General features: G+C 33.5%; 1 protein-coding gene across 5 annotated transcripts in view; it reads right to left on the bottom strand.

Moving 5' to 3' along the window:
* Positions 1–13797, bottom strand: part of LOC117330959 (cAMP-dependent protein kinase type II regulatory subunit-like) — a 51138-nt gene that overhangs the window by 31794 nt on the left and 5547 nt on the right. For all 5 annotated transcript variants that reach the window (XR_004533427.1, XR_004533426.1, XM_033889539.1 and 2 more), the window contains exon 2: positions 4196–4231. Coding sequence is in view for 3 of the 5 variants with exons in the window: in XM_033889539.1 (XP_033745430.1) it covers positions 4196–4231 (36 nt within the window). In the remaining 2 variants the exon portion in view is untranslated. The remainder of the gene's footprint in view (positions 1–4195; positions 4232–13797) is intronic.

Genomic DNA, 13797 nt, shown 5'->3' with positions numbered 1-13797 from the left:
ACATGTACAGAAGCTCATTATATACTTGTTTCATTACATAATCACTAACACACACTTAGAATCACTGAAATCTCGACTTTCCTGTAGGACTAAAAGTCGTCATGACTTTCTTCTGGCAGTGTTGACATCTGAGTGACTTAGATGCTTGAAAGGGAAGGATTAAATTCGAAACGTTCACAGGTGTTCAATAGTTCGCACGTGACCATGCAATAGTTTAAAATATAGCTTATGCGTATAGTTAAAGAAAATCAAAGGCATTATGTAATAATTCACTCTAAATGACAACTGTTTTAGCATGATACCCTTTACTATACAACAACATCTAAAGCTTAAAACTGTATTCCATATTATATAGTATAGGGTATCATGCCAGAACAGGTGTCATTTAGCGTAACAGCATCCAAAGGTTATGTATAGGATGTATACTAAAAATAATTATGTAATATGTCAATTAGCAAGCTAGAAACCACTTTCAATCATTTTTTTTTCATTTTTTATTTTTTTTCAAATTTTTGATAGATAAATTATTTGTGCATTTCAAATACATTTATGTATCTTCAATTTTAAATTCATTCTATGTCATTTTGAAAACGACTTGAATAATCAGTGTAATAAAATTGACAGTCAGAAGTTGCATGACTTTTAAATATGGACTTCAAGTATGCCCTAGGTATATATCATGGAAAGATGTACAACACATTTCAAAATACATGTATAGAAAATTTGAACTGTAAAAGTTGAAGCAATCACTAGTGTGGGAGGATAATTCTATCATATCCTTGGCTTCAATTCCCTCTAGTGACATCAAATCTCACTGATATTGACAGGTATAACATTAACCGAAGCCGTTCTTGCAGTACTGGTGAGGAGAGGGATGCGAGATCAAGATCAATGATCGTCAGACATTTCAGGAACATAAATGTTTGATATTGATGAATAACTGCACTCAATGACATGTCCTGCCCAGCCAGCTTCTATTTCGAATTCATCGTCTTTGAAATACTGACATCCATTTCATAACTAATATCTCTGAAATACTGACATCCATTTCATAACTCAATGTCTTTGAAATACTGACATCCATTTCATAACTAAATGTCTTTAAAATACTGACATCCATTTCATAACTAATATCTCTGAAATACTGACATCCATTTCTTAACTCAATGTCTTTAAAATACTGACATCCATTTCATAACAAATGTCTTTGAAATACTGACATCCATTTCATAATACATATGTCTTTGAAATACTGACATCCATTTCATAACTACATGTCTTTAAAATACGAAATACTGACATCCATTTCATAAATAATGTCCTGACATCCATTTCATAACTAAATGTCTTTAAAATACTGACATCCATTTCATAACTACATGTCTTTAAAATACGAAATACTGACATCCATTTCATAACAAATGTCTTTAAAATACTGACATCCATTTCATAATATATATGTCTTTGAAATACTGACATCCGTTTCATAATATATATGTCTTTGAAATACTGACATCCATTTCATAACTACATGTCTAAGAAATACTGACATCCGTTTCGTAACTAGTGTCTTTGAAATACTGAGATATCCAATTCATAACTAAATGTCTTTAAAATACTGACATCCATTTCATAACTAAATGTCTTTAAAATACTGACATCCATTTCAAAACTAATGTCTTTAAAATACTGACATCCATTTCATCACTAAATGTCTTTAAAATACTGACATCCATTTCAAAACTAATGTCTTGGAAATACTGACATCCATTTCATAACTAAATGTCTTTAAAATACTGACATCCATCTCATATCTCAATGTCTTTAAAATACTGACATCCATTTCATAACTAAATGTCTTTAAAATACTGACATCCATTTCATCACTAAATGTCTTTAAAATACTGACATCCATTTCAAAACTAATGTCTTGGAAATACTGACATCCATTTCATAACTACATGTCTTTAAAATACTGACATCCATTTCATATCTCAATGTCTTTGAAATAATATGACATCTATGTCATAACTAATGTCTTTGAAATACTGATAAGGTGGTACTTGCCTTAGAATGACATCCAAAGTATCGTATTCGAAGCAAATTTCAATGCACTTATGATTTGTGTAAGAGTACATCAAAATGAACAATCAAGAGCATTTGATTCATTATTCAGAAAAAACTTACATTCATTAGGTTTATCATTTTAAATGGAATTAGCAGCTTGAAATTCAATATAACAACCAAACTGTTTGACAATTAAGTGCTTCTGATGTTGATGGGAACTTATAGTGAAGCTGCGATCGATGATGTTGTTGTAGTCTGCAGACTTCTAATAAACTAATTAGCTCAGATCTCGTATTCCAATTTCTGTACAGTACACCCTTTAATGGAGATCTATATATAGAAACTTGTTGGTATTGTTGTATTTTAGCAAGTATTGACCAATAGCTGTCTCGGCATCTTTATTTTTAACGTCAAGAATATTTTAACAAAAAGTCGCCAAAAATGGCTGCCATCTCTGTAACAATCACTTCAATGCCATAAAAGCATCTTTCTAAAAAAAAATTGTCATTGCAACTAAGATGTCATAGTCAGAATTAATCTTCATCAAATTTAATCCACACATTATACGAGCATTCTTTAAAATACAACATGGCTTCGAATTCATCAGCCTCATCTTTTTGACTTCCTTTGTCAGTCAGCTTTCAAATAATGACGAATATATAACTTCTGAATTCTATTGTTTGGTTGGGAACCCAGGGACAGAAATTTGATTGGTTGATGGATATTTGACCCCAGGTCATCAGAACAGCAATTCCCACCTGTAGGATTCTTTCAGATCATCATGGAACATATATATGAGATGTGATTTTCATTAGATAGGTTAATTTCCCAATACCCAGGTTACTTGAATTTCAAAAAGAAAACTGTTACATTTTTTTATGTTTTCAATAATAAAGATACAAATCTAGCCAAGGTTTTGTTCGAGTCTTTAACTCGATCCTTCTGAAATTAATGTTCCTTCCAGATTCCGCACTGGAAGTAGTTAGAAGTTTCGAAAGACTTGGACACCTTTTATAAGTCATTGTTATGGACAATTGCATCTGTCAAGTGCTGTTTTCAACAAATCAACTCTTAAATAACGTCAGCTTAGCCTGTCGACATTAGTCAACAGTGTATACATTATATATTGTATATACGCGACCATGTGGAAGAAGAAATTTGAAATCATGTCAACCATAATGGGGAAGAGGGAGCACATGTCAACTATAGTCGACAACGGTACAGAAACACTTCTACAGCATACAGGACATTGCTAAAGCAATACATGACCCCACATATACTCGCCATACTAAAAATAGTAACAGTGACCTTGACCCAAAAACCATGAAACTCAAACTTGCCCCAAGATATTACAATCCTTTAAGATTGAGTGAAGTTTGATAAAATTGCCTCAAGAATGAAGCCCTACAAACTTTGGTGTTACGTACATACGTCCGTACGAGAGGGGTACGAGAGGACGGAGAGAAAACCTATAGTCCCCTCCAGTTTCACTAGTAGAGGATCTGGACTGCATGACTAATAACATATTTTTCCTGGCTGACAGCTGACTATTTCACCAGCCTTACCTGAACTACTTACAACTACTTACTGTTGTTAGTACTCTAATTAAGTCAGGATTAAAGCACAGTCATATTATGACACGATAATACTCAAGTGGAATAAATGGGTTTATTCCAAGGACCATTTAATCAATTCTGATCATCCATTCTGCACAATCATTTCTCCTTTATATATATATAATTAAATAAGAACATTTGATTTTTTTCCACACAATTTGTCCTCAGCCTTAACACATTCATTCCCTTGTTGTAAGATCTATCTTTTCAAGGTGAATAGTAATACACAAAGTAGTAATAAACATATATTTAATAACATTATTTCAGGTTGAATAAAACTTTTGTGAGTACAAATTTCTCTGGTCTGTATTTACCGTATTTATCCTCAAATAAGCCCCATCCTCTGCTGTAAAAGATTTTTTTTACATATTTAAGATTGGGGAGGACACATTTGTGAACCATTTTAATTTTAACCTACTAATTTAAAACTGGTGATTCTGCAACAATAAAGTATGGAGGCTTATTCGTGGTTAAATACAGTACATCAGTGTTAAACGACCATGGCTAATTACCTGATTGTCTTCTCTGGAATCTGTTTGTTGGGGGCTCTGCAATGGAAAGAAACAATTGTAAAAATCAAGAAATATTAAGACTAATATATCTAAGTGTTGAGATAATTTTGATTATAATTGATTATCATCTAGTATGACAACAATATATATAGAGTATTCTTTAATATTTTCATAACACATGACTAAATAAATTTTACAAACTGCCTGAAGTTTTATGCTATTTGTAATAGTCACATACAGTGAACATAAATATACTATATACTCAAGCACTAAAGCGCTTTTGCCAGAAATGTTTCAGAAACTCAGACCAAAAAAAAAAAGAAAAACAATTTAATCATGATTTTTATGCATGTACACTGCAGTAAAAAAAATGTTTGACCCCTTATACCCAAATATGGACAATACTTGAATTTGCTTTTGAGATACCCATGCAGGTATCTAAATCTACACACACTATTTGAACCTGCTTGGAAAAACTTCATTAACACACATGTTTATGCATAACTTTCAGCAATTTATAATTCTTCTTTTAAGAACGGATGATATGTGACGTCATAAAAGTGTGACACAAACATAGGGACTTGCCAGTGTATATAGATGCTATCATTTCTACAACACAATCGAGATAGGGGCTTCCTATTGTATCCATGTGGGTTTGCCAAATCAGATACAGAAACATAGCTCCGTGTACTGTTGTGTAATACTGGCAATTCCCCTTGAGCTAACCCTGAGCCCAGTTTATCCGAATCAATGTCACACCAAGATCCTTTATTCTACAGAGGTAGCGATAACATCTTTTTGAAGATCTTGAAAGTGACAGGTACATTTGTATATTTACTTTAAGACGGCCAAACATAACGATTTTTCTCTATATTTTCTCCACCATGCATCAGCATATGGTTATGCCAAAAACGATCAGACATTGAAGAATTTTCTCTGTTCTGTTATCAAACAAGCAAACAGTCCTTCCACTGTCTTGATTTTTTCAAAAATAACCTGCTACATACATGCACCTTAGGCAAATCAAAGACACATTTAAATATTTCAAAATTGGTAGCAATAAATATTTACTTATTATATTTCTGGTTTAAATACATGTTTTATATGCATAAGCTTTTACAAAATGTTTTTTAATGTCTATATGTTAGCATTAGCAGACAACATAAATAGGAATTAATGTTATATTTTGGCATACACATGTAGAACGTTGAGTTTATTAACATGTATATATGTTAATATGTTTATAATGAAGATCCGACCACAGGGTATAGTTCGCAATTCCCTAAAAGGCTCGAGTGTGTACATCTATGTCCAGTGAGGTGGATATAACGATCCATACAAGTACAGTCGATTGTACTGGGGGTAGATTAAGTACACGATTAAACAACCTTGACATCAATTGTTATATTTTATCGTAATATAATCACCATTTTAATTTAGAAATCTTGAAACATTATATTCAGAAAATACACCAGAAAGACAATTAGAATCCAGAACAAGAGCTGAAGGGGCCAGTCAGTCGGGCCATGCTAGGTATACAATTGGTACCTCCCTATCACTGCGTTAGAGGGCCATATCAAATCGGTGCTCGTCGCTAATTGTGTTATTACCTACCTGGTGTTACCTATATACACAGTCCAAATATCTTATTGTCATTTCCTCAGGAGCAGGCCATAATACTTCTGACGGCCAGAATGTTATAGCATGCATATGTCAAGAAAATTGATCAGTACGTTAACCAGCTGACTAGTACTGCGGCCAATGTACTAAGTTGTGTATATACTTGTATATAAATATACAGTAGAGATCAAGGAATATAAAAGGCTGTCACAATTCATCACAATAACATTATACAGCTGTACATTTATGCAGTACTAGTATTATTTGCAATAATTTTGACGCCCGATACATTTTTTCAGTTACCCCCTATATGTCAATCTTTATTAGATTAGGAGATTGGCTCTTTAAATGTATGTATACTTTAAAATCATATTTTTATGGTTGTTTTTTTTTAATTTTCATTCATTTGGTGGGAAGCCTTAATCCACAAAGTCAAATGTCCACAAATAAAGCTGTTATTTGACATAACCTGTATTTTGATATTTGTGGGTGCTATGATCACGAAGTATGGGAACAGAGTGAATGTTGTGTTATCCAAATAAGTCAGAGAATCTGAGATGCATTCAATTGCAACTGATAAGTGTCCCCAGTATAAAACTGAAATAAAACATTACTTTTCATTTTTATATATACATGTATATCAAACATAGACTGTACACTGCAGGTGTCCATATGTATATTGCATGCTTTATGAAATTATTCAGAAGAAGGGCATTGCCCTTCATTTTTTGAACTACATAGTATTGATGTTAAAACCTTACAGAATGTTCATATAAAATACCAGCATCCCATCACCATTATTGAATGAAAGAAAGAAACAATTTTGCAAAAACTTCAAATTCAATAAACAGATGGATGGACCAACAATGAAAGGACATACTTTATAACTACAGACCACTTCATGGCAGGACATAAAATTTCAACAAAATGCCACACAAAATTAATAAATTTAAGCAATAATTATTTATAAGACATTTTATAATCTTATTGCATTAATGTGTGTTATTTAATTTGTCTGCAATCTTGGTAGAATTATATACAGAACAAGAAATAGATTCATACATAAACTATAAATATTTTCAAATTCTTCAATTTGACAGAATTACCTCCCTAATGGATAATGTTTCAAAAGGAACAAGTGGACATGACCTCATATCTTATATCAGTATTTCACATGGTGTTAAATGTTATCATCATGGGACAAAAAGAAAAAAAAAGAAATGCCAAAAACAGAAGTATTTAATACCAGCAGTTAATGTATGACATCTCACTTTCTAACGATACTTGAGCCATCTTTTACAAAATACATCTCTGTAGTGGTGAAATTAATGGTGCCAATCTTGTTTTACGAGCTTCCTCCTCCTCCTGTTTCCTCTTAAGGAGACAAGGAACCACCTATTGAGAAGCCGATGATCACATGTCCAATGTACACATTTCATGGCTAGTGCTGCTGAAAGCTTTTTTCTTGGCATTCACAGCTAAATGTTCCAATAGAGATTAAGATTGCTTCACGAGCTGTTACCTTTCTGATATAAAACCGTAGCACACTTCTTAAGGAACTGATTTAGTCGATATATCTCAGCACTCTGAATCAGAATGTGTATTATAGACATTTTATAATAGAAAAATAGGTAGCATTGTCATTAAAGTGACAATATCTATCTGTGACAAATCCGTATCATTCACATTCTATATATATATCTCCAGAAAGACATATCTTATTCAGTCAAACGTTAGTCTGACCGGATATCAATGGGACTATCCATATATATATATATGGCATGTTGGAAATTTGTGTGCTTTAGCTGAAAACTCTGCAAGCACAGCAGCACATGTGTACACACAGACCCTGATCAACGCAGGAGTCAGCAGGAATCAATGATTCCCAGCCTGAAGCTTTACCAATACCAAATCTGGTGTAAATCTACATTTCCGACTGGAAACCTTTACCAACCTGAATGGCTCCCACTCGACACAGCTCTTCGTCTTTCCTTAGAGTGTTCCATCTGTACAACTTTAACAAAGCTGCATTTCCTCAATTCATTTTTCAACACTTAAATGTTAACACGTACCGCACATTGTATGTCACTCAAAACATGTTTGTATCAATTAGTCATTACAAGGTCAATTATCACAACAGGGCTGTCTCACATGGCACCAAATGCTGGTTTTATCCCAGAAAAAAGAAGGTCAAGTAAGCTCAACAGTGTGCTTAATAAATAACTGAAATATCGGTTGGTCGAAATGTGTTCAATAATCGTCTTGCAGCTCCCCGCTCACAGTGGTCCTCACATCAACAGCCAGTGCTAGCCAACAAGCCACAATTCTAAATCTACTGGCATTGTAGAAATTCGGAATACTTTACTATGGTACTGTATCATTATCACCAGAAAAGGATTGCTTCTGAGGAGACCTAATCCCAGCTTTAAAACATCTCCTACAAGAATGTGGATCTCCGTGACACTGACTCCGATAACAGGCTTCCGAATGACAATCCTATATAGCCACAATAAGCTTGTTCCTCCAAACATCCCCTCATTTGGTAATGGAGAATTTTTGACCTTCTCTGTTCAATGTAAGAACTATAATTACAATCAGAATATCGTGCCAAGTTTCCTCAGTTGCCAGCCGACCATTACACATGTACATAAATTAACTGATATGGACAATAATGGTAATGAATCAGCCTCAGCATCTGCTTCAATAGAAAACATCAAAACGAGAGAGATACAGTGGACTTTTGGGAGCTAATTCAGAAAAGAGATTTTTTCAAGAAATTGGGAAAATGTATAGATATATTATACACATTGTATATACAATGTAATTAACCAAACAAATTTCACATTACTGGCACGATAAAATCTGCTGATTCAGATATATATATATAAAAAATGTACTGCCATCTAGAAAATCAATGCATCGGAGTACTGAAATGTTTCTCCTGTTAAAAAATAAAATCAATTTGATTTCCAAATTACAAAAAGACTGGGGAAGATTAGATTCTGTTTCTTTGAACATCCATGCCACATTAGACAACACAGAGACAGCCCAGTAGCCCTCCGGTTCAACTTCCAATCACCTTGCAAACTGGAAACGATCTGAACACTACTAGATACACCAACTCTTTACCAAGACACCATCATGGCCACTTGGGAGTAATGTCCAAGGGCAATTGTTGCATCCCCAGTCAGACACATTATTAAATTTGATTTCCAGTTTTTGATCTATACTAAGCACTCATGTGACCCAGTCTAAACACGAGTTGAACAATTGTTCAATACACAATCTGTTGATGTTGAAGATTATATGACCAATTCTGAATTGATATACTATTACTCTAGCTACATGTTCACTAGAGTCTGATCTAGTAAGGTATTTTAATGATGCAAAGTTACCAATGGCTATAAGTATGCACTACCAATAAACCTGACAATGGCATACTGCAGACGCTCAATTCTGTTTATTACCAATTTAATTGCATTTAATAAAACAATGGGATAACAGAAGTTACAAAAGACATATGTCAATATATATGCCCCAGGTTAAATTGTTCATCAAAGTTCATCATTTTGTTATTGTTTATCAAAGTCCATCATTTTGTTATTGTTTATCAAAGTTCATCATTTTGTTATTGTTCATCAAAGTTCATCATTTTGTTCAATTATTTCTATTTACACAAACTTAAGCATCAGTAAGTCATCAAAGATCACGTCAAATTATCGTAATTCTGTTATATTGGAACTTATATCATAACCACAAATTTTAGCCTTTCAGGTACATCTTAAAAACCTGTGTAATTTATGCACTATTTTTTGTATGGAGTGGGAGTTAATGCTGTGTATATATTACATCGTTCAGGCTTTTTTCTTCATATCGGCCTTGGCTGCCATGACAGTTTACAAGATTCCTATACATGAATCCTGGTTATTATGATGTTTTTTCTGTCAAAAATTATTTCTATAACTAATTACATTATTAGTATAAGCTGTATGTAGCCCCAGGTAAGCTGCCGTATTTGACACCTGGACAAATTTATTAGAGTCATCCCTATTTTACGTGCAGTGGTGATGGCCCCTGCCTGAGAGCACTTACACACCTGCACAACACCTCTCAATCAGAAAACAATAGAGGTCAATTACAATATATGTTGGTCACGGCATAGGGTCGTAGCAGGCTGCCAGGCCGACAAGTAGGTTATATCATAACATTATATGAATGTGTTTTGTTTATCAAATGAAAATGAAAGGTTTCCGTTGAATTCATTTCAGCGTTTACAGCAGCAGGGTTCATTTTAAATGCTGATGAGGTAAATATGCTGTAAGACTGATTAAAGATCTACAATATATGATATCTTATTTCCATTTAAACTATGTAACTATAAACCTATATCATGAATCAGTCATTTAATCAACAATGAATTTTGGCATTGATGATTTTTTATATAATCAAATATTAATACTTCTAAAAACAATCTGCTATCATCAATGTATAAATTATTTCTTTTATGTTGATTTTTAATTTCGTCATGTCAAAGTTCAAAATTGCAAATTTGATTGGAGCTTATACTGACACTATGTACATATACAGATCACAAAGAAAAAAATCTTTTACTAGGGTTTTAGCTCATGATACAATCAGAATATATATACAATATTGATCTGATAATGTATCAGATGTGACATATATATGTAGACTAACATGCATGTACAGCTTGTCAATGCAGTAGAGTTGAAATATATTCACTTCCGTAACTATATACAGCCGTACGCGTCTAATGCTTTTAGAAAGTTGTGACATCTGTTGAAATGTTCAGATTACATCTAATTATATATAAATGCATGATATCCTATCAAAATGCTTCTAAAGAAACCATTATACTACATGTCATAGTAACAAATCCTACCAAAATATTAAAATGAACATTTCAACTAAGTCTGAAAATTTCCAGACCAGATCAAATTAGTAAGATAAACAAATTAAAGAGCTTGTTTCCTTATAATCCCAATTCAACAAAGTACAAGAGATCAGGGATCTAATGATATGCCGTCAAAGGAACTTAACTGGTTATATTAAGACTGGTCTTTTCTCTACTTTTCCCTTCTTTTATCCCTTCACCTTACGGTGAATTTGAACCTGTATATGAAAATTTGAGAAAGATCCATGAAGTACTTTCTAAAAAATTATGATAACAATCTTCACCAGTCAAAATTCAAAATGGACGTCTGTTGGGCATATTGATTCAAAAATCTTAAATGGATCAGCTCAATTAGGGACCAAGGGGAACATATCAGTGAAATTTGAGAAAAAAATCCTTTACAAGTGTACATGTGCTTCTTCAAGAAATAGCGCTAACAAGCTAAGGATTGTTTACGGATGAACAGTGACTTGAATATAAGCCCATCATCTAATGATGGTGATCTAAAAATGCTGAATCAAAATGCAGAGATTTTCAGGAAAACACATCTTCATATTGCTTATAAATCAAAGCCTACAAATTTTCAAAGAGATTGAATTGGTCAATTTTAACCTGAGGGACAAGATATATATATCATACTGAAAAGAGCAAACATGATTTGCCTTTTGTATTGTAGTATAGTATAGCTACCATTAGTACTGGGCAAAGAAATTACACATACATATATATTGTATTGATAATAAGTATCTGGCATAAAACTAATGATTGATTATATAAATACAGCTTTGCCATCCAATTCCCAAAACCAGTATAAAGTATTATTATTTTATGAAGAAACTAAAGAGTAATACGTACGCCATCTACCCAAGGTGTCTATTGAATACATCAATATGTCGTAACCCTCAGACTTATATATAAACATTACCCAATCATTCCCAAGATGTCTATTGGCTAGCCATATGTCATTATCATAACCCTCAGACTAGACAATTAAGAAATTAATTACATTATGGGGTTAATAATTTCAACACTTGTTTCAGCCATTTTGATTTCTCAACTTTCCTTCTTCTCGACTTGTAATATAAACACACTTCTGTCGTACTGGCATATATAGCCTCACTGATATGTCCAAGAAGGACAAAATAGCTGTACAATGCAGTTTTCACATTTAGAGTTTATAGTACTACCATATATCTTTTACGATTTACCAAATTCACCATTTGAAGGTACAGCTCACTTGAGAGCCTTTTCACACCTGTTTTCTGTATATATACCCTTCACTTGACCTTTTAATTTCATAACAAAATATTGCCATGATAATATTGTTATGTCAAACAGTATCTTCCTCAAACCAAAGGGGAATTTTCTCGATCACCTTCCAAAGTTATATCTGTTGAAATCAATGTAACTTTTCCAACATTTTCAAACACATCAATTTATCATAAATCTTCATATCACAACCTCCGTAATTGAGAACAAATTTTATACAGTAAACTAGCTACAGTGTACTGTGTACACAGACCCAACATAAGTCTCTACTCAGCAAAGTGTCCGATCTACTTACACAAATGTACACGATAGCTTTTTATGCAGCCAAGAGGGTTATGCTGTGTAATATAGAGGAAGAAATCACAGAGTTGTTTTGTGTGATCATGATAAACCTGCAGATCTTGAATATATTATACAAGTATTAATTGCAACGATATCTTTTTTACTTTTGTTAACATAATACCTGTACCACGAACATCAACGATATCATAATTCTGTTTGTCTGTCGTGTAGACATTATATACAGCAGTATCGGTAAATCAATGACTTCTTGATGTAACCCCAATGTCGTAGAATCATTATTACTTTCTTCCTCGTTAGTGACAAGAATATCAATATTGTCCTTTAGCTTCCTTTTTGTAAGAGATTAATCAATTCTATAATACCGGCAATATGGATTTTGTACAAAGCAAAATATATACAAATATTGGAGGCTGACATATAAATATTCAAGTAAATTTTCACAAAATCTAAAGATAAATGGCGATTATTTCGTGAATATATCTTAGCTAAAAAAAAAAGAACCAAAACAAAAATACAGTAATCCCTCGACCTATCGCCACTCGATAATACCGCCACCCTCGGATACCGCCACCTTGTCCCCTAGGACAGATTTTTGCACTCTTTAATTCCCCCGTTAAGTCCGCCACCCTCGCATATCACCATCCGCCATATGCTTTCAAGAACAACTGTGCCGAATCACTGTATATTTCCCTCGATTTCACCGCCATGTTTTTATCGCCGTGGAACTCTTTAGTGTTCTATTTTTAGATACTGGTACTTCTCCTTTCAAGCACAGGTGAAGTTACGCTTCAGTGATTCTATTCGCTGATCGAATCGTGATCGATATAGACAAGAGGAATGTTTGTTTTGTAATAAAACAAGTTATGAATTCTACTCACATTGTGTATGTGTTGTTTATTTCTGAGTCTCGGCCATTCACAATTTGTTGACGCGGATAAACAGACAGAAATTACTGAAGTGCAGACAGAAAGCGACATCATTGACTCCGTTACAAGTTTTGACGACAGTAAAAAGGACCTTAACACTGACGATGATGATGACGAACCACAACATATTCTGAGTGGAACAGAGGCAAAAGCCGCTATAGAATTCAAATCCATTCGTAACTTTATGACAAGTAGTGATTTAAAGGAATAACCTCTATTTCCTCTAGATCTATTGGGCCCCGTTTCTCTGGCCCCTTATAATTAGGGGTTAGAGTTATCATTTATGCAAAAATCTATTCCCCTTCCTCCTAGGATCTTTCTGACCAAACTTGGTTCAAATCGTTGCAGGACTTTTTATTTACTAGTAGCGATTTAAAGGAATAACCTCTATTTCCTCTATTGGGCCCCATTTCACTGGCCCCTTAATTGGGCATCAGAGTCACCGTTTATGCAAAGTCTATTCCCCAATTACCCCAAGGATGATTTCTGACCAATTTGGGCTAAAATACATCAATAACTTTATGACTAGTAGCGACTTGAAGGAATTACCTCTAAATATATTTCCCCTA

Source organism: Pecten maximus, chromosome 7, assembly GCF_902652985.1.
Source record: "Pecten maximus chromosome 7, xPecMax1.1, whole genome shotgun sequence".
In the NCBI taxonomy this organism is placed as follows: Eukaryota; Metazoa; Mollusca; class Bivalvia; order Pectinida; family Pectinidae; genus Pecten; species Pecten maximus.
Note: the sequence above shows the minus strand (reverse complement) of the source record. Positions and strands in the feature narration are given on the sequence as shown.